This window comes from Planococcus citri, chromosome 3 (genome assembly GCF_950023065.1).
Source record: "Planococcus citri chromosome 3, ihPlaCitr1.1, whole genome shotgun sequence".
NCBI classification, from domain to species: Eukaryota; Metazoa; Arthropoda; class Insecta; order Hemiptera; family Pseudococcidae; genus Planococcus; species Planococcus citri.
The window spans coordinates 7,068,822-7,092,354 of NC_088679.1; the positions used below are offsets into that span (position 1 = coordinate 7,068,822).

At 33.3% G+C, this 23,533-nt stretch overlaps 1 protein-coding gene across 3 annotated transcripts; it reads left to right on the forward strand.

Moving 5' to 3' along the window:
• Positions 1-18,032, forward strand: LOC135840205 (major facilitator superfamily domain-containing protein 12-like). Of its 3 annotated transcripts, none has more exons than XM_065356613.1 (9): positions 1-135; positions 6,493-6,845; positions 9,615-9,822; positions 9,947-10,061; positions 10,161-10,502; positions 10,636-10,747; positions 15,854-16,004; positions 16,437-16,561; positions 16,888-18,032. In XM_065356613.1, exons 2-9 carry the CDS (start codon positions 6,560-6,562, stop codon positions 16,974-16,976), a joined length of 1,428 nt encoding a protein of 475 aa, XP_065212685.1. In that variant the 5' UTR covers positions 1-135; positions 6,493-6,559; the 3' UTR covers positions 16,977-18,032. The 3 variants fall into 3 exon arrangements, with proteins under 3 accessions (XP_065212685.1, XP_065212686.1, XP_065212684.1); XM_065356614.1 differs by lacking the exon at positions 1-135 and adding an exon at positions 426-636; XM_065356612.1 differs by lacking the exon at positions 1-135 and adding an exon at positions 1,146-1,514.
• Positions 18,033-23,533: the final 5,501 nt, after the last annotated feature.

A 23,533-nucleotide genomic window follows, 5' to 3' on the forward strand; every position in this document is an offset into this window, starting at 1 on the left:
GTCACGATGAATCACTTACGATGAACTTTGTATCGAATTTTTTGTCTCTATGAGCTTTTTTTTTTAGTATCAATTTTTTTTCAACCGGTGAATTTCTACGAAGGAATTTAGAATTATCAACGAATAACGACGAAGGTAAAAGTATCATTTTTTTGTTAATTTGTATTTTTTTTTCTTTTTTAAAAATTTTTAATTTTGTGTTTGAGATTTGAGATGGGAACAAAGAAATTCATTTATAAGTTATTTATTATTTTATATAAATAAATTGCGAATGAGATAAACCGAAGATAAACATGGTAACATATGTACGGTTTAATTAGTTCGTATTTCAGATTAGCGAACTCTAAGTAGGTATTCGGTGCTTTCTTTTTCTTTCGACCTTTCTTTCTTCAACAAAATATCTTCGAATACTTTAATCTCAAATTCATTCAGTTCATTTTGAGTTACACAAGTTGAATAATAATTAGAACGTTCGAAGACAAAATAATGTGAAATATTTTTTTATTTTAATTTTCATCAACAACTGTCAGATCGAGATCGTCGACTTCACGATAGGCACCTTAAATATTAATTTCAATTTCAAAAAAGAAAAAAAATGAAGATATAATGGTATAGAATTTTTTACAATATTTACAGGTAAATGAAATTATTTTAATCGATTAACTTTTCACATTATATACTCGTTTTAATTGATTATTCTCTCGATGGTAGGTACTTAAAAGAGTACTCTAAGATAAGGAAATTTGCAAACAATGATAAAAAATTTACAAAATACAATTTCAAAGATGAATATACACCGAAGTAATTAAATCGTAGGTATTGCAAAATAAAAAAATCATTTTCCTTAATAATAATACGTCGTAAAGTCACACTCAACACTGTTGAAGATCACTCCTTTACAAGTTATCAAATCAGATCTTCGTTTAATATGTAATTTCAAACCTCAGCTCGGGCAAATAAAATGAAAAATCAATTTAATCGTCGTAATAAAATAGCGTAAAATATGCGAATTTTCCAATTTATCTTATCTCCTGTAGACGATGAAAAATACGAGCTCATGGGGCAGGAGGAGAAGGAAAACTCGAAAGAGGTAATCGATTGGTGGATAAAGCACGATTACTTTTTACACGTTCATTTACAAATTATGGTGCCAGCAAATGAACATCGAATAAAATCAATTTTCCTTCCGAATAGATTAATTGTACGACATTTACTCGTACATAGAGATACACACTTGTATGATTTTTTACCGCGTTGTACTATCATCGATGCACTCACCTGCCAGAAATACACCAGTAGAAAAATTTTCAGTATACTCTCGACCATACTAGTGTGGAAGAGGTACCTCGCGAACGCTTCGAACTCGAGTTGTGTGTATCATCTGTTGGTTTTTTTTTTACATCGAAAAAGGCAAAATGTTTCGAAAGTTTTCAAAGATTTTTTTCAATTGTTTTAAGAACTTGTTGATGTGATTTTTTTTCACTTATTGAATTCATCCTCCATAATTGTCAAAGGTGAGTAATCAGTGTACTTTTTTTTTTTTTTTTTTTTTTTTTTTACTTTCGAGGAAAAGGAAAACGCACGAAGTACGATAGAGATTTTCTTGAAATTTAAAACAATTCGGCTGCAGATGATGAATTACAAACCAATTAAAAATTTCAGCAATATCCTGCGCCGCGCCGGCGGTACAGAAATCCTTTAATTTAAACGACAAAACGTAGTCAACTTACGACCTAATTTAGCAATTAAAAAAGAAAAAAATTGTAGTAATTTATTTCAATGCTAAACACACGTTTACAATATAAGTTAATTTGTCGTGAAAATTTTAATTGTATTCGTCGAATGAAAAATTTGCTCCAATCGAATTTCACTGTTACTTTATACCTACGTACACGAGTACCTACTTGGAGGTATCCTGTGTCGCGATATTTTTTCAGCATCTTGTTAAAACATGTCCATGTCCACCTCCGAAGCTAAAATTACTCGAGATTAGTGTTTAATTAAATAATTAGTTTAGATTGATGCTTACATAGAACTTCACGTTTAGTCGCGTGCATGGTTTCGAAATGTAAAAATAACATTTTTTTTTTTTTTAAAGACAATCTCTCATCATTTATAGGATTTACATACTCGTAATGTGATAATCAAGGCTTTATCCATGAAAGATCGATATTATATACCTATTCGATTTTTGTTTAATTTCCTGCATTTTTATCGACTTCTTCCATTCATCGTTATTATTATCGTACAAAACTGCGAATGCACATGGAAGGATTTTAATTACGTTTTAATATTTCCTTTAGATTATAGCTGCTTAAATATTATGTATCTACTCGTATGCGTGTGCTTCGTTGATTAACATCATTATCAATATCATCAAAACCTAAATTAACCTTGCTGACGAGTTCGATTTTCGTTTGGTTAAATCTGGATAGGATAGGCGTATAATCTGGCATAAGAAGTAATACATAGATAACGAAACGTAAAAAAATGCAGAAAAATGAGTAGGTAATTTAGAAAAGTCGAGATAAAGCGTCTGCAGAGTCGAAAATTTAAATGGATTTTAATTTTTTTCCAACCTTATTTTCATAGTTGGCCTAGTAAGTGAGAAATTCAAGTGAGGTAGGTAATGAAAGTTTGAAGAGTTATCCCCTCCACCCTTTTCCCAGCGAGAAAAAAAATTCACCTACGACATCGTTATTTTAATCATATCATATCCATCGAGACCATAGATTCATTTGGCTAATTTTTTATTTTCTCAATTTTTTTTTTCAACTTCCAATCTAAACCAAAAATAGTCTTAAAAGGGTCTAAATTTTCAAGAATAATTCAAAAATTGCACAAAAAATGAAAAAAATGAAATGATAGAGTGTCTAACAAGAAGAGTAACATGAAAAAAAAAAACAGTAAAAAAGCAGGACTTTTAAGAGGATTTTTTACGGAAGAGGGGGGAAGGGTCAACATTTTTAAAAAATTACTTGACGATTGGATTTTCCAAATTCTTTTCAAATTTTTTCCAATTTTATCATCTTTTAAGAAAAAAAATCAAATTGTTGACAATGAATGGAAAAAGATCAGGTTTTAGCAAAAACATTAAAAAATAACCAGCACATTTTTTTAATTCTTTACGACATGTTTTCTAGGGCTGAAGAGGAGGAGGAGAAGGGGGGTATCAAAGTATACTTTCAATCGGTCTCTTTCAATTTTACATCATTGAACATTTTTTTTTTTTTTTTTTTGAAAAAGTTAAAACTTTGAACAAAAATTAAAGAAAGAATAAATGAGAAATTTTAATGATTTGAAAAAAAAAATAGAAAAAGGGCACAACTAGGTGTCTAAAAAGCACAGCTAAATGAAAAGGCAAAACTAAGGCAGGACTTCCAGGATGGACATTTTTTTTCAAATATTCCATTTTAAGGAAAATGGAGAGGGACCAAAGCTGTTCCCGATCATTTTTCAGGAAGAGGAGAACAAATGAAAAATGTCAAAGTAGAATTTGAAAATGGTAAAAATCATTTCTTTTTCACAAGTTTGGCAAAAAAGTAGGACAAAAGCAAGATAACAGGACGCATAAGCATGGGAGGGGGAGGGGGGGAATTGAGGCATCTAAAAATTTGATTTTTCTCACCAAAGTCAAAATTTTACCTCAGCACACGTGATTATAGTTGAAATGTGATCAGCTGTTTTTTTTCAGTAACCAAAAAATGCATCCAAATTGAAGGCATTAATCAATTTTGATATTTTAGTGTTGGCCAATTAAGGGGGAGGGGGGAGAAGGCTTGGACTCGAAAAAGTGATTTTAGGGACATAAACAAAACCTTAAAAATTTGAAGAATCTGTGATTTTTTTTCTGTGATACCTCCTTGCACATTTGATTGCACTTTGAATGCAATTTTTATGCATTTTTGGCCATTTTCGAAGGCGAAGCAACTTCGTTGACCCAAATTTGACTAAGAACTAAAAGATTCCATGATTATTATCAAATGGAACGATCTCAAACCCAACTACGTAAAAATAAGCTCACAAATAATCGCACAACGCAAAGTTACCAGTACAATAGGTTTGTCAAATGATCCCCCCCCCAACGAATTTCAAATTTTAAATACTCATTCAAAAATATGAATGTGACCCATCAAAATAGGTTAAAATTTCGCGCTGAAATCAAAAATGGGCATCATTTTCTTTTTTCAACCCTTCGGGAGGGGCTCAAACCCCCCTCCCCCTTCCCCACCCACATCAAAGTGGGAAAACTGAACAAATTTTCATATAAGTATAAACATCCGTATTTTGAGGCACGTAACCTCAACTACTCGTTCATTTTTCAATGCAACGTGTCTCCATCAACCCCCCCCCGTTCCGAAGCTCCACAAGGACTTTTTGAAAAATACCGGTGCGACCTGTCAAAATAATATGAAATTTCGCGCTGAGTTCAAAAATCGTGATCACTTTTCATTTTCAGGGCCTCCGTCTCCATATTTCATTACTTTTTCATTTTGACAATTCCGTTCGGAAATTTTTTATCAGGTCTGCATCGATACTTTTTTTTCTAAATTGGTGCGAACGATCTACTGAAAATTGAGCGAAATTTCGTACTAAATTCAAAAGTTGCGATAATGTTTGATTTCGACTTCCTGAATAGAGTCCCCCCACCTCCTTAATCACTTCTGATTCCCTCCTCCATTCTTCTACATCCTTCTGAAATATTTTTTTTCAGCACCGATTGGCAAATTTACCAGCTCTCCGGTCATTTTCCATTTCTTCTCTTTCAAAATTTCTAAAAATGAAAGCTTCTTACTCCATATTTTTCGAGAAATACGACGTCATAAACCAAAAAGCTTTTAAATCACTTCAAAGACGCAATAATAATATAAACGAATTAGCCTCCCCTTCGGTAAAAAATTTCAAACAAGTCTATTCTCTCCTATTGTATTAAGTAATAAGGCGACGGTTATGCAACACTTCTAACACATGAAGGAAAAAATATCCATGAGGAAAAAAAACAACGAAACTATTTCCCGATCGATACGCAAGTATTTAGTTAAGGTGATTCATTCAAAATAGTAATAATTCAAATAATACACACACATTATCTCAAAGAAACATCAAGTACCTACTTAAATTCGTTTCAAGTTTAAATCATAAATCGGATTAATGGATTCTAAAACAAAATTAATTCATATTTTACAATTTCCGTCATAATCAATGAAATAACAACAATATCTTTATTTGATTGTTTGTTAATTCCTAAATGTGCTCAAGTCCTACCTACAGGGTGTCCGAAAAATTGGACGTCTCTTTTTTCCTTGAGGAATTCAGATTATACGAGTAAATTCTACAGTTATTTGAGAAATTATTTTCATTTATTTTTTTTTCAATAAGTAGGTTTGACCAAGTTCAAAATTTTTAATCATTGTGTAGTTTTTCTAATTCATAATTGATCCTAGAATAGGGAAAAGTGTTGAAAATTCTAAACCTACAGAACAGAAAGCTTTCTCTATTTTTTTTTTTTTTTTTTTTCTATACGAACTTCCAAGTCCGATACGTAGGTGTAGATACATCAGACTCACACTTGATAGGAAAAAAATCGACTGCATTTTCCATAGTTCGTGATTAAAAAACCAAGCAATTCAACTACCTGCTCATAATTTTACACATTGCAACATCTAGAAGTTCCCATTACCACGAAATTAAAACGTTGACATTTTATTAATGCGGTTAAATTAAAAAAAAAAAAAGTTAATTCAATAGATACCAAATGGAATTAGAAAGGAAGGAAGGAAGAAAAAAAAACTCGCGTTAATACACTTAACAGAGATTACTAAGCAGACAGATAGACACCAAATGTATGCAAATGAGTAAAATTTGAATCATTACACACATGATTACTCGAGAACACCTTCGATCCGCAATAACTTATACAAAAACGTATCCAAAAAATTAAAAGGGAACAAATTACTACACCTAAGCGGAAAATTAAACAGGTTTTCAAGTTACGTAACGTTTCGTTACAAATATTGAGAAGATTTTTCAAAAAAAAAACCTATTATTTTTCAACCTTATGTAATATTTTATTCGCCATTTTAATAACCGCGATACAAAAAAGAATCGAATCGAGAACACCTGTAGAATGTACGAGTACGAATGAATTTTCTAACCGGTTACTATTCCATTAAAAAAATTCTCAAGTTGGAAAAATTATTGCTCAATATGAGAGCATAGCATGAGACGTTTGTTGTGTCTAAATAGGTAAATCACATAACTACCTAGACCTACCTATCGGAAATGATAACATAAAACACTCAATTTGTTATTTTGGGTCGATGTATATCGATCTATCATGTATAAGATTTTGATTCGAACAATTAGCATAATACTTTCGAATGATTGATTGATTTAATTGATAATCTATACTTTTGATCTCATATCTGATTTCAATATTATCAAACCTGAGTTACAAATAGTCGAGTATAATTATTAATTAATATGTTACAGACAGTTGCGAAATTCCTTAGAGAGTAAACGCGTATTGAAACCTTCCTAGCTCGCAAAGACAGACAAAATGGACTCCATGGTAGCAAATCCGGAAAAGAAATTATCCCACAGGGTGTTGATAAGTTATGGATTTGGTCACATTCTCAACGATCTAACGGCTTCCATGTGGTTCTCGTATTTGCTGATATTTTTCCATTACGTGTTAAACTTCACCAGTTCCTTCAGTGGTATTTTACTGCTTATTGGACAAATCGCCGATGGGATTGCGACACCGATTATTGGAATTTTATCAGATAAAGGAGCCGGACACTGGTTGTGTAGGTACGGACATCGCAAAACGTGGCATTTAATTGGTAAGTACGAAGAAAATCTTATTTATAGGCTTTAGGGTAGCTGAGACCAAGTTTTATGAAAATTAAGGTTGAGCAAACATAATTGCTAAGTATATTTTGAGATTACGAGTTTGTTTCTACTTTTTGCACCTGTAATGGGGCCTGTTCGTATCAAAAAATAAATTATTATTTACTATTTAGGCTATCTAATCAAAACTGGAGAGAAAAATTTACTTATCGTGTTCTTCTCAGTTCTCGATAAGAGATAGGAAAAGTGAGGAAGTGCGAATGTTTCAGTGTGGAAATACTGATAACGATAGGGCATCTTAAAATGGGCCAATTCAATCATCTTCTGATGGGCGTATTGAGTTAATATATTCAAGTACGATATAGGGTTCCTCGTAATTTTGAAAAATTCATTTGCCCCCCCCCCCAACTTGAAATCAAATCGGACTGGCAAGTTCTCAAAGTCGTCAAAAATGGAGAAAAAAAATCAAATAATAAAATTTTTATACGTTTTTACATTCTAATCTTTGGATACCTAATTTTATTTTATGTATTATTTTTATCCTACCCAACATGTGAGGACCCCTGCCTCCATACAAAGGAGCCAATACTTCTGAGGAACCGATAAAGGTTCCTAAAAAGGCGGGGGGACGATTCAAAAAGATTTTCATTAGGTCATAAAAATGGGAATTTTTCAACAAAACATTTTTTTCTATTTTTTCCAACTTTGGGGACCACACAAAATGGGATCAACATAACAGGTATGGTTTTTTTTTCAAAAATAGGATTATTTAGAAGAATTCTGACGCAAGAATCAGAAATTTTTGGATCACCAAGATGAGTTTGGTAGATGATAGGCAAGTAACAGGTATGAGTGTTCAAAATACTTGAATTAGGACCTCGAACCCATCAACACTAACACTTTCGAGATGTCAACATCGTACTGACTTTTTAGATAATTCGATTCTGAGAAATTTCTCAACATTTACCACTTCAATAATTAATATGTACGTAGGAACATCGTCGCCGAAAAATATAAACATTGATAATGAAGTTTGATTAGCAAAATAAAATAATTTTGAGAGGCAAAAATAAAAATATATACGTAATAAGCCCATCCCTTCTATTTGTGTCGTCTCGTCATTATATTCAAGATTTTTATTATTTCACATCGAGCATGCAAAATACAGGATGTGACTCATGTTATAAAATAAGATTAAACAAAAACAATAACTGCTCGAAATATTAAAAAAAAATAAAGCCTTTGACCAGAAAATTAATCACATTCATCTGTGAGAGATTTTTAACTATGCGATTTTGCTTCTTTCCAATTTAGTCATCAAACTGCAGGTTTTTTCTCTCCAAAAATCCATTTTTTTTTGCGTTGAAAAATTCGAAACTTTCAAGTACCTATGGTATTGATTTTTTGAGGGGGGGGGGTGAGGGAAGATACTTGAGGGTCTAATAAAAAATATTAGAAAAGAGTCCCTCCTCGCTCAACTTCGAACGCTCCATCAGTTTGGGTAGATGATTCCTTCGAGGCTCATTTTTTTTTATCAAGAATAAACGAAGAGCAAAAACCAAAACTGAAACTTCTACTGAAAAAATATACCAACTTTTTTATGAACAATTTTCCCTGAAAATTTACCATTTTTACCTACAACCAATAATTATGGATTTTTGTCCCAAATACTGATGTAGAAACAGTAGTAAAGACATTAAAATCACAGAAACTCTCCATGAAAAAAAAATTAAATTTCAGTCAAATTTGATAAAATGCTGTCAAAATTCTATAAAACAGTTGAAAAATCATTTAAAACTGAAACATAACGAAGAATAAAGTATCAAAATGTGAGAAAAATTGCATGAAAAAGTCTAACATCTTCAAATAGAAATGACAGGGTGTTTAACAAAACTCACAGACAAAAAAATCATGACTTTTTCATGACCTATTTTTCACGTTTTTACTACATGAAAATCCCCCCCCCCCCATAAAAAAATAAAATAACTTGATAGTGCGAGGAAATTGAACAGATGTTTTCATTTTTTACAGGATCAAAAATTATAAACCAAAATACGAGCGAAATTTCATTAAAACAAGGTTGAGATGTTCGTAAAGTTTTGCAAACAAAAAGAAAATACCCACTTAAAAAATTCACGACAAGTGAATTTGGTAAAATTCAAAATTTTCAAGTCAATATCACCCTCACCTTGTCTAAAAAAATTAACTTTTTCAAAATGTAAAAAAATTTACATTATATTCAATAATTTTTCAGTTTTATTTACCCAAAAATCAATACCTATTCAATATGGTAGGACAGGAGGAGGAAGGGAGAGCGGATGGGGGCCAGGGGGGAGAGAGGGGGTCATGATGGATCCAAGTTTTCAATTCCTACACATAACGATGAGAAAAAATTTCGAGAATGGTCCATCAAAATGATAATAAGGCGGTTGAGTTGTTTTCACTGTTCATTGGGATCATTTTTAGAGGTTTCTGGTAAAAGGGATGAAGAGGGAAATTGTTTGAATTTTGTTTATTGTGTAACTGGGAATCGTTTCATACTTCTTCCGCCAGTAGGTTTATATTGATAATTTTTGGATTAATATTCACGATAAAATTCCTCAAAATTTTCCATCACAGCCTATATTATTGATGATCGTTCTTCCGATAGTAGGTTCAGCGATAACCTAACCCATAAACATTTAATTTAAGCGTACCTATCTGATATGAAACCTCAAATAAACACTCGAATTATAAATGTAAATATTTTCATTTCGTTACAGGAACTTTATGCGTGATTTCATCGTTTCCCTTCATCTTCTCGCCATGTTTTGGATTCCGAGACGTGAGCAACGAACGCAAGATATGTTATTATTCCATTTTCATAATAATATTCCAATTTGGATGGGCATCGGTTCAAGTGTCTCATCTGTCGTTAGTTCCAGATTTAACTCCTAGTCAAAGCGAACGCACCAATTTGTTGACAATAAGGTAATAATCAGTAACTTTTCTCGTTTCAAGAAGTCCCAACTCCAATAATGTCACATTCATCCGAAAATGTTGAGCATTTATACATATATACATACATTAATAAAATCCATCTGTTTCTGTATAGATATTCCTGTACAGTTCTTGCAAACATAGTAACCCATCTATTCACATGGTTGATGTTCCTGAGAAATGGCAAAAGTGAAGCTGTGGTTGGTTCCGCAGATGGGCAAAAGTTCCAGGTAAATTCCTTCATCTATTCTTGATGAAATTCTCTGATTTATGTACCAGTAGATACATTAGGTATATCAAACTAATCGAATTTATATTTCATTCCACAGACTATAGCTTTATTCGCAGCAGGAGTTGGATTCGTTTGTTCATTAATATTTCATCTCGGAATTGAAGAAAAAACCGGCGAAACTTTACTGGAGAAAAACGACAACTTTAAAGATATTAATAAGAAGAAAGTTCTCAGCCAGTTAACTTTATACCACAGTATGGCAGTTTACATGATGACTCAGCTGTTCGTCAATCAGAGTCAAGTGTTTATACCATTATATTTAGAAGAATATTTACACATCGAAGCCCAAAGATTACCAGTGCTTCCATTAATCATGTACATCAGTAGTTCCTTGACATCAGTATTAACAAAATCTTTGAATAATAACTGCGGCAGACGGGTAAGTGTTCAATTTAGTTAAACCTACATAAGTACTTATCTATGAAGTGTACAGCTCTAGAGATTCAAGCTTTTCAGATTAGGATTTACTACAACAATGCTACTGTGTTTAATATCCTACATATTTATTACAGCCAGCATATTTTACCGGCGCGTTGCTAGCAATTTTGGCTTGTGTTCCTATATATTTCGGCCAAGATGCGTTTTACAAGGCGTATATGATTTACATTGTGGTCATATTGTTTGGTATGTAATAATGAGTTGTCTTAGTAAATGGATAAGGTAATGGCATCAGCAGTAGCAACATGTTTGAAAGTGGATTAGGTACAATTAATGAAATGACCCACAAAATTAACATTAGTACCTTTCATGTCTGAACATGTATAAACCTGTTTGAACGTGTTGAAACCATGTGTCATAACCTGTCTGAACATGTTTTAACCCTTAAAGGCCTGAACCAAACTGGAAGTGATCCAAAAAAAATGCTTTTAATTTGTTGAATGGGACTTACATGAATATCACTTTAATGTGTAGTATGCCCCCCCTGTCCCTCAAAATTACTTTGTAAATGAGGGGTAAATTTTTTCAAATCTTTGTAAATTATGAAAAAGCAAAATACCCAATTGGCCCGAATTTGAGGTAATCTTATATATGTAATTGCATTCCACGCACCTAATTATTCAAAGCAAATCCTTGATAAGCCCCGTCCCATTTTTGGTGGGGCATAAACAGGAAAAAGTATAGGTAAAGTACGGGCCAATATCCTCCATTTTTAATTTTATGAATTTGTTAACCCTTCTGTAGGCGCAAATTGGTCAAAAGTTCCGCAAAGGGATTTCCGGCGCACCCTGGTCGAATGTACCGAATGCATATGAATGAGTCTGATTTCAAAAATTTTCAGGCGCACCCTGGTCGAAAGTACCGACATTTTGATTTTGAACACTTTCCGGCGCACCCTGGTCAAAAGTACCGAAAAATTGTAAAATCAATAAATGCAAGTTGCATTTCAAAAATTGAACTTGAAATTAATTTCAGTAAGCATTTAGGCACTATCCACTCGGATAGGCCAAAAAAAATTAATTTTGGTACTTTCGATCTGGGTGAACCGAAAAAAATCAATGTCGGTAACTACTTTCGACCAGGGTGCGCCGGAAAAGATCGATTTTGGAACTTTCGACCAGGGTGCGCCGGAAAATATTCAAAATCAGTATTTCGGTACTTTTGACCAGGGTGCGCCGAAAATAGCATGCGACTGCTCGAGGGTTAATAAGCTTTCACAAAATATAATTACAAAGGGTATACAGTTATACACAGTGGGGTACAGAGTGATTTTTCAATTTTTGATGAACTGGTTTCATAAAAGTGGCTAAAACATGAGATATGAGTACCTACATCAAGTACTGCATATGAAAATACACTTCACTCAAGTAAAAATCTATGAAAATTATAAAATGTATATACAAGCATGCCTGAGCTTTTTCAGGACTTTTCACTTTCAGTTGCACAAATATCTAAAGCTCATCTGAATAAATTTCACACATCATTCGTAATTTGGATGAAGTGAAATGTTTGTACGATGATGCAGTTTACTTGACTACAAGATTGGACACACTAAAGAAATCATGATTAGTTACAAAAATTGATGATGTAGACAGGAATGCCTGAGCTTTTTCAGAACTTTAAGCTGCCAGCTACTCTTACCTCTAAAGCACATCTGTATAAATTTCACACATCATTTGGTTTGGGTTTGGGTTCAGGTTTGGGTTCGCCCGTTCGGGTTCGGGTTTGAAGCCCTGATTAAACTAATTACTCCATCAAATTTCTCATATCAAAACCTCCCATTTTTGATTTTTTAGACCCCTTGCAGGGTTCATGAGTTAATTTAGGCTTGAAATGGGTTGAAATGAAAATCTCAAAACTGATTCATCCCAGAATCAAAACAATTTTTTTCAATCTTGAAACACTTGAAACCAATCCCAAAACCACAATAAAAATTTACAAGAACAAAACTAAAACAAATTCAATCCTTTAATGAATAAATTTTGATACCAAAACCAAAACCCAATCCCAAACTCATTTCAGACCCACAGTCTGCTCCCACCATCCAATCACCATGAACCTCACAGGAACAAACACCTTCCTACGTTCCAACAACTGCAAAGCTGGTAGCAACAAAATCTTGCACATGCTCAGAGCCCATGTCCCAATTTAGTACCTCTATTGCTTTGGCTTCACTATTCCCTGAAATCTATGTATGAGATAGCAGTCCATGTATAGTCAAAGGCTTCCCTCTGAGGCAAGTCACCACCACCAGTGCAGTGAATGTTCATCACTTCACTCTAGTTTTGGCCACCATTAATACGTACTATAGACACTGTACCTGGGGGAAGACAACGAACTAGCGGCCATATTGGCTGAATTATGTGTGTCATGCCAATTTATCCCGCTGGGGAGTACCATGCAAAGTACAGCGCGCTGCGCACGCAGCCAAGAGCATCCAACTACTATCACTACCATCCCTCTTCCCCGTTGCTTGCAAACTGACGTATAGCGCAGCCAAAAGCACCCAGCGGGAGAAATTGGCATGACACAAGATTTTACTACCGTCCCTTTTCCCCGTTGCCTGCAGTTTGGTGTCTTACCCAGAGGGCACAGGTACAGTGTCTATAATACGTACATTATGCAAGTTCTTGCCTATGAGTGAGATCTTCACATGTGAATCACTTCTGCCATCTCTGCTACATCTTTTGCTATCAACTTGTCAAACTTGTGTCATCTGCACACCAAAAGAAACTCATCACTCATCAACATATTTTTACTAGCTAATTAGCAGTGATTCCACCTTCCCAACCTTTCAAGAGTTTCTGTTTCTGTACAATCAAAATGTTATCATTAGAGCTCGGATTTTTATGCACTTGAAAAATCATTTTATGCGCATAAAATATGCATTTATTTTGTTCAAATTATGACAAAATTATGCTCTTATCCATCAAAATATGCACTTTTATGCAACATCAATATGGGTATCTATAGAAAGGATTTTTCATTTTAAAGGTGAAGGGAAGGCTAGAAAATTAGGAAATTCAAAAAAAAGAGGTTAGTCTTCAATTTTGCTTTGAATAGAGATGTGCAGTGTGAAAAGTGAAAAGTGAAAAGTACTTTTCTTTCAATGAAAAGTTGAAAAGAAAAGTTCCTACTTTTCATTACACTTTTCAGTTTTCACTAAAAAAAAAAGCGAGTGACCAATCAATTTACTCATCAGAGATCACTGACCTCATTGATGAAGTCAAATATCAAGTTTCACTCTCTCCACTCCTCCACCTTCGCAATTTAGCGCCCATTTTTAATATTTTTCACAACATTTTTTCAAAACTGAAAAACCCAAAAATGTCAGAGGCTCTAGAAAGGCTCAAAACTACCACTAAGATGAAAAAAAATTATTTTGTTTTTTTGAGTGTTTTAGATAGTCAAAAAATACATCAATTTGAAGCTCTTACAGAGAGCTGTAATATGAGATTCACACGATTTACTTTTCACACTTTTCATAACTTTTCACACTTTTCAATGAACTTTTCACTTTTCATTTCACCAAAATTACTTTTCTGAAAAGTGCACATCTCTAGCTTTGAATAATCAATTCTTGTTCAACATACTACAAATCACCTCAATGTGATGAAAAAATTTTTAAAATCTTTCTTCAAGTTTTTACGTTTTTAATAAAAAGTACTACCAAAAAAGAATTTTTTTCTGCCAGAATTTCCAAAATATGACTGAAAAATGAAAAAAATGGCCAAAATATGACGAATATGCGCTTAAAATGTCCAAAATATGCATTTATATGCATTTATGCCCAAAATATGCAAAATATGCGCTAACAAGTTGGGCCCATTTTACTCAGAATTGTATGATTCACAAAAATCCATAGGATATGCGCGATCTTCTGCGATGAATAAAAATATGACAAATCATAAAAATCCGAGCTCTAGTTATCATCAGTCCAAATAACCTGATGTGTCAAACTAATATGTACAAATACTTGAATACTAGGAGGGTCATTCAATAAGTAAGTTTCCCTATGCTGGGAAACATTGAAAAAATTATCAAAACAGTTCGGGAAAAAAATATGATAAACTTGAAGAAATTTCCAATTTTTCTATGCAATCACCATCACATTTCAAGCATTTGCTGTACCCATACAGCAGCTTTTCTGTCCCCGCATGGTAGGGTTCTGCCACCAACTTTTCAAAGTATGTTGCATGACGCTCTTGAGTTGCGTTGCGTTTTTGAATCGTTCTCATCAAAATTTGACCTCCAGGTGGCAGAAAAAGTGGAAATCTGATTGGGTGAGATCTGGCGAATGTGTAGGATGTGAAAAAACTTCTCAATTTTATTTTTTGAGGAGGTCTTGAGTGGCACAAGCAGTATGAGGAGCTGTTTTGGCACCCACCTGGCACAAATCTTACGCATTTCAAGCTGATTGTGGATAATAGTGAAAAGCTAACCAAATGAAATGTTCTTCATTCAATATCTCTTGCATAACACCCACAGTGATATGGAAATCCGCGTTAAGGATGGCGCAAACTGCTGTAATCAAGTTGCCATTGATGGAGTCAGATGGGTGTCCAGAGTGCTTCAAATCATGTCCTTCTTTTCTCCCCTCCTAAAAGAGTTTCACCCATCAGTGACCGATCCTGGATGCTCATAACATCTTTACCATACATTTTACTAACATTTCAGAGAATTTCCACTGCATTTTCACCAAGAGTGCATTATAAACGGGCCAAACTTTGCACTTTACACTTGGCGGCGAGTTGTAGGGGTAGGTTGATGGTTTTTGTACCACAGATTCCGCTGTAATGACGCCACCAAGCTGAAATTTTTACAGTAGTGCCAAAACACCCTCAGAAACATTTCCCCGCAAACAGAATGAATTTTGTATGATTAGTTTCCGAAGAGAAAAAAATAGGGAAACTTACTTATTGAATGACCCTCGTATTTAGTCATTTTATTGATGATTCTGGCAATCATATGATCATATGTGTAGTTTCTTACATCCCTGTGCATCCTTTTTGTGCAAGGTACGTAATACATATGTACATGACCATTGACCCTATTACCATCTATTTTTGGAATTCTCAAAACAAGTGGTACTGATCTCTGCTTCAATAGGTACCTACTTTTTTCATTACATGAATTGGTATTGAAAAGGGGAAAATATTTCTTCACAGCTGGCAGTTCTTCAAGTAAAAAATTCACAAAGAAGCTGATACTGATGCCTTTACCAATGATCTAATTTATACTGCCTATTTCTATTAACCACTGAATTGAAACGTTTTTATGAATAAATTACAGGATGTGCAAGTTCTATTGTATCAGTTACCAGTTTGGGAATAACTGCAGATCTGATTGGTGATCACACAAAACACGGCGCATTTGTTTATGGCATGATGAGTTTTGGAGATAAAATTTCAAATGGTGTTGCCGTTATGATTATTCAATACTTGTAAGAAGATCTCCAGTACCTAGTACCTACATTATTTATCTTTATGCAAATATCCAATTAGGTGTTATTGTATTGAAAAGCGTAGATATGGGTATAGGTATAGGCAATAAGCATATTGGGTGCATTAAGGTAAGTATTTGTATTTGTGTGGAGGAGAAATATTTTAAAAAATATGTCACCATGTGAAAGAGAGAGTTCTACATAGGTACGCAAGATTTGACAATGTTGCATACCTTTACCTACCTATACTAACATAGTCATCTATCTACCTATACCAAAATTGAATACTGAAAAGTTATTCAAACATTATTGCAAAACCTATTCCAATATTATAAATCATCTATTCTCGATTGCATATAGTCATCATTTTATAAATACTCTCCAAACCACAACTGTATAAATAATAAGCACTGTATCATTCGTATTTTTCAGGAAACACTACAATACTGCATCGAGTTACTACAGGGATATATTGCTGGGTATGTGCGGTGGTTCTGCAGTCGTTGGTCTCATATTCGTTATATTTTTACCGAGTAATTTTGAACTATTCAAAAAAGGTAACTATCTCAATTTAGATTCCAATCATTTGCACCCAGATTGTTCATCAAAAGAACCCAATAAATACTGATACCAAATACACACTCGCATTCTTTGTTCTAAAATACATCGAATAGGTAATCATCTTTACCTAATCACTCAAATCAACTTTTAAGGGAATCCCTTAATGGTAAATTGGCGTAACAAGAGCGATTTCATAGACGATTTATTATAGCAAATTAATATCGTATTCATATCAGCAGTATCAGTGCCCCGTAAATTTTCAATCCGCACACACCACACACATTACCGAACTTATCGGAACTGCTCACGTTTTATGTTTCAGAACGACAGCTCAGCGGGAAAAATAATGTCATGATGGTGTATTGTTTGGAAAATGAAACAAACAAAGCCAAACCAGAAACGTCATCGTGAAGCAACTGTTTGTTTTTTTTAAAAAAAAAATAGGTATATCAAATCTGCGCCATGATTTCATCGCTTATAAGCTTTCATAATCATTTTCTCATCATCGATGCAACCTGATTCTGCTAAATGGACAAGAAGACTAACTACGAGTGACTGAGATTATGAAAAAATTACTATTTTTGTATACATTTGTAATGCATTTATATTTTTGTATATCTAGTATCCGCATCTTGGTCAATTTTGACCTTATAAATGAACCAATGTATGTGAGGAATTTAGAACAGAAATGGGAGAACGACAGGTAGAAAGCAATTTAAAATGTTGTTCTCGATTTTGCTGAGTTAAAAAAAAAACATGTTGAAAAAAAAGAACCTTATCAGTGATCCTTCTGACAAGTTTCTGATAACTTATTTTTTTCGTTGAATTGATTGACAAGAAAAAATCATGTTCGAGGGAACGTTTCATATTTCATATTGATAAAAAGAAAATTTATCCTGATTACAAAAACAAGAAAATGAACAATAGGTAAAGATTTAATTTCAATTTTACTTTTTCACGTTTCTAGGAAAAAAATATTTTATACAAAATAAAAATTAAAAAATTAATTTGAATTTCACTAAGTAATTCTTATAGTGCTATTTTGTCAATCACATGAACAATATGGAAGATAAGTACTTTTCAACAATCAAAAAAAAAAAGTTGAAACTAACTTCTATCTATTCTTCAAAAAAGTTTGATGCTCAGCATTTTGTGATGGTGTTTTTTATTATGTATTTGTACCAATAAAGGCAACGGAAGTGAGCTAAATGACAATGATACTCGCCCATGATACATCTCTGATGTCGATGAATTTTGTAAATTCATCGAATTTGCCATTGATTTTGTTATTTATTATTTCATAAGAGTGAACGTAATGAACCCACCTTTTTTTTTTTTAAATCTTCTATTTATTACTTAGGTATGTATGTACCTACTTTTTGTTTAGTAATAAGTTTTCATCTAAGCAATTTTGTGATTTATATTTTGGTAATTTTTTCAATTATAAACCAACGATTCAATCACCAACTATAATGTTTACTATATTGACAATTTTTCATTTTTCAGCCCAAATTCACAAATGACTAGACAAAGTAAAGAGGGCATTCCACATCAATTCGACCAAAAAAATACTATTTTTGAAGTTACCCTTAAATGGTTAAAACATCGATTCAAAATTAAATCGTTATTCAGTCAGAAAATCATTTTAAAATTCTTTGTAAATAACTCAAAAAATTATATGATCTGAACAAAATGTGAGAAAAATTGAAATTTTTTGGGTCAATGCCTTCCTCCTTCCACCAACAAGAGCTCACAATTTGAAAAACTTGGAACTTTTCACATTACTTGAAGTTGAAAATAATTACTTTTTTTGGTTCAATTACACCATCGAAAGAAGAAATTCACAAAATTATCATTTGATAGAAAAAGTCATTATTTTGAGAACTCTGGAACTTGTCAAAAAGGAACTTTGAGGTTTCTTTGATTGCAATGATGAAAATAAAAAAGATGTCAAGAGACCAATTAAACCAAAAAAATGGGTGAAACAATATTAAAAATTTTCGCCACCAGTGATGTTGAATATTGACCGAAAAACTTGAAATTTTTCTTGAGCTTTGTTCAGGTTATTTGGCCATCTAAAATTTCCCGATTTGAACGAAACCAAGATACAGCATGTCCTAAAACCTTCGTAACCAAAATTTCAGTTGCAAAAGTTCATCATTTTTTAGATTTTTTTTTACAAATTTTTTTCAAAATTAATAAAATTTGAGCCATTCTGGAACCTTTAGCAAATTTTGAAATTTTCTCAAGAAATTTCAAATCGCTCTCGAGGGACCAGCACCGATAACTTTGGTCGATCCTCATTGAGCACCCTGTAGATTGTATTTGGTAATTATTATCGCGAAATTCCAGAAGTGTGAGTTTGAGAGTAAATTTTTGACCAATTTGTAAATTCAGGGGAAAACGAAGAAAATCAAATTCACAAACAAAAACCGTTGAGAGGGTCTTATAAACACAGATCAAAATTTTTGGGGTTAAAATTCAGTTTTGGTCCTTCGAGAGCGATTTGAAATTTTTGGAGAAATTTGAAAACTCGCTGGAGGCTCAGAAAAGGTCAAATAGAGATTGTTTTCGAGTTCGGTGATCATGAAAATACTATAGACGATATCTGGTTTGGAAAAACTACTCAGTATACACCTTATTTGAAAATTCCATTTTTTTTTCACTTTTTCTGAAGTTTACAAAATTGGTCAAAAATTCAATTTTGAACTCACACTCCTAGAATTTCGCACGGTAACCACCTGAAACAGCCGAGAGAGTGTCCAATCAGCACCGACCGAAATTATAGGAGCTTAAGGTTATTATTGGTCCTTCCAGAGCGACCTGAAATTCCTGAAGAAAACTAAAAAATCGCTGGAGACTCCAGAATGGTCCAAAATTACTGTAGGAAGTGAATTGAAGAAATTATTTTTATACATTAGTTCCTTTGTTCAATAAATTTTGAAATTCATAACAAAGTTTAAAAATTACCCTTAAAAAAGCTTTTTAAAAATTTTTAAAATTTTCAAAAATCCATTTTAAAAAATCCAAAAATGAACTTTAGTATCTGAAATTTTGGTTACAAGGGTTTCAAGACATGCTCTTTCAATCTAGCTTGGCTTTGTTCAAATCGGAGAATTTGAGTTCGAAAAATTTTCCAGTCATCTTCCATCTTTCAAAAAAAAAAAAAAAAAAAAAAAGACCCAAAAATTAGAGAAAGGTCGAAGGAAAATGGGCGAAATAGAAACATGTTTACAAAACGATGGAAAAATGCATTACATCCGCACTGCTGAAGAAATGAAATTCGTCTTTGACCACATTGACCAAACGAATATTGTGAACTTGACACCGTATTAAAAATAGGTAGGTAATTACATTTACGTACTTAACAGGTACTTGATTTAAATTTGTAATAATTTCATTTCATTTCAATATAATTTCCAAGAACTATTCAACCGTTGTTTTTTTTCAATTCATATCTACCTATCATTGATTTTAAGCTGTTAAAGTCAACGTTCATCAATGTTACCAAACCTAATACATAATAACATATTTCATCTTGAGTAATTGACTGAAGAGGTATACGATGGCGGTTCTTCACTATGCTGACTTTTATCATTATCACGGAATAGGTAATTACTAATTACCTACCTCATTCTTGGACGAGTAACTTAGACACCGAAAATGTTTTCAAGTTCGCATAAAAAGGTTATCAGTTATCTCATTGCGGGCAAGTAATTAGATTCTAATCACTCGATTTTCAGGAGAATTAATAAACAATGATATTCTTTGTTTCAGAAAAAAATCTTTGAATGTACCTCCTCATCTATCTTTACTTATCGTTATCAGTATACTAAATGCCAATTGCTAGAATCACTTACCAAGTGATTGCTTGAGACTGATTGAATTATTTCAACAGGGGTGTGATTCAATGGATAATTAATTACTTTCAATGATTGGTAAATTAATTTAATTCTATATTGAAATATCAAAGTTCAAAGTGAAAGAAGGAATACTTATTAGAAAAACGTTGCATAAATCTGAGCAACTAGCAAGGAATCATTGACATTGTGCAGTTTCAGACTTCAGTTTTACTTCTCAAAATCTCCACGAATTGCAGACTGCAGTGGAGTGTTAGAACTTCAATTCAATACAAATGAGGAGCTTGGTGACAAAGTTAGACAAACGCCACGGAGGGCGCATACGGAAAGGGACCTAACGACCAAAAAAAAACAATTTCGGAGAACTTTTTTTTTTTTTTTTTGGTCGTTAGGTCCCTTTCCGTATGCGCCCTCCGTGGCGTTTGTCTAACTTTGTCACCAAGCTCCTCAAATAATAATTTAATTCTGTTCACTTTTCAGGAGACCACCTCATGTGTTAGAATGGACAAGTATTAGAATGGTCAAGTGGTAGAAAAAGAGGGAAAAAAAGGGAAAAATATGTTTGTTGCCAACCCACTTTGTTTGGAGAAGAAAATTTTGTAAATTAAAATGAAAAGTAAAGCCCAAGTATTAGAATGGTCAAGTTGTAGAATAGTCAAGTAGTAGAATAGTCAAGTATTAGAATGGAGCAATGGACAAGTGTTAGAAAATACAAATATCAGGATGGATTTGGAGAATGTGAGAATTAGGCGAGGCGAAGCCGAGCCGTTTAAAATTTATATTTCCTTCGATGAGCATTACTCCCCTTGGTGAGTTCAGACGGAGGCGAAGCCGAGCCGTTTAAAATTTATATTTCATTCGATGAGCATTACTCCCCTTGGTGAGTTCAGACGGAGGCTGGACATTACCGTGTATGTAGACAGTACCTGCGGTAGTTTTTAAAAAACTGTACTCACCGAGGCCGAAGGCCGAGGGAAGTTAACAGACATAGTATGAACAACAAAGCGACCCGCGCAACCGAGGCGAAGCCGAGGTGAGCGGACACAACGCCCCCCAACCCTGAAAACGGCTACCCTTGTACCCTATTATCCAAAAAAGTAGTAAGTCTAAGTACCACTTCCTCATCCTCTTATAACAGATTGCTCTTTTCCCCCTATTTTTCAAATAGGTACTTGACCATTCTAATACTTGACTATTCTACAACTTGACCATTCTAATACTTGGGCTTTACTTTTCATTTTAATTATTTTACAAAATTTTTTTCTCCAAACAAAGTGGGTTGGCAACAAAAATATTTTTCCCTTTTTTTCCCTCTTTTTCTACAACTTGACCATTCTAATACTTGGCCATTCTAACACAAGAGGTGGTACCACTTTTCAGTTTTCAATGGGAAATGCGTCAAACGAAGTACCTGATTTTCTGATCATTTCTAGACATCAATTCAATTTCAATCACATGTACAGGTTGCCCATAAATATCGTGAACCCCTAAAAAGTTTTCAGCTAAATATTTCGGTTGGTCACACTGAATGATAATAATGATAGCATATGATTGGTTGTTAGACTAGGGTGATAACATTGCACCAATCATATGCATCTATTTCACGTTGCCAACCTAGTATATTTTTAATAAAAAACTTTCTTTGAGGTTCACGATATTTCTAAATAATGAATGATTACCTATCAATACTTTCACTTATACAGGGTGCCCAGAAATATCGAGTGAGTACCCCTAAAAAAGTTTTCTACTAAAATACTTTGGTTGGTCATAGGTTGGTCACAGTGAATGATAATAATGATAGCACATGATTGGTTGTTGGACTGGAGAGATAACATTCCACCAATCATATGCATCTATTTCACGTTGCCAACCTATATTTTTAATGAAAAACTTTCTTAGTGGTACTCGATATTTCTGGGCACCCTGTAGCTCAATAGAAAAATATTTAAATTGGAAATCACTGCCACTAACATCACCACTTCATCAGCATCATCATTGGGATAATCCATGACATCATTTTCTTTCTCGACCAAACATATCATAAAATACCCAAGTAAATCTACTTCTTGCGGAAATCAAATCATGCACGTGAACTTCACACATTTATCTTTTCCCTTCGCTAATTTCTACTAGTAATACCACATCACACATAATTTCTCGATAATTAAAGCAAGATAAGTGCCTCTATAAAAATCACTCTCCTTTGAACGTTGAAGCACGTGTTGAGCATTTTTTAAAATAAAAAATGACCGAATAATATTCTTCAACACACATTTCCTGATCCGGTAAGAGTCGTCAACATTGTGGGTGGATAAACAAAATGAAAAATGATCGAAAACTATGCACTTATTTATATGTAAATGTGAATGATGAAAATGGAATAATATTGTACCTGAAGAAGACTGGAGATTTGCAGCAACGATCGTCGATCACTCGAATTACGAATATTGATTTTCAGTTTAACTTTCCTTGGCCACGAAAATCCACCACTACAGCTGCGTGAAGTAATATTTTAGTAATAATGAAAACTTTTTTCATACATTAATAAAATGATTCACAATATCAATACAATAATTACCTAATTAACACAAAATTCGTCTTGCACAACACACTTCTTCAAGTCTACTGACTCTGACTAGTGACTGATTAGATTTTCATGAATGAATCATCATCATAGGACGCCATCTTGATGTATTATCATTCCCTTCATCCCTTCGCTGCTGTTGCTCCAGTCAGCAGTGATGGCAAAAATTTTGCATATTTTTCAGTTTCAATTCATTCACTTTTCAGACTGTTTCAGTTAATTATAGTTTCATTTCAGTTTTCAGTTTCAGTCGATTGATGATTGCAAAACTTCTGTATTTCAGTTACAATTTTCACTTTTCACTGTTTCAGTTTTTATTACTGCCAGTCACAGTATTTCTTCGTGAATTTCTTTTTTAGACAAATTTTTAAAAATTTATTCGCTCATTTGTGAAACTGAAAGCCCTTCTACTCTTGATTTCTCTCTCTCTCCAACTCATTTTACACAATTAGTACGATGATAATCAAATCACTGCACTAAATTGTATCCTTCGAGTGTAGCGTATCCCATTTCAGTAATTTCAT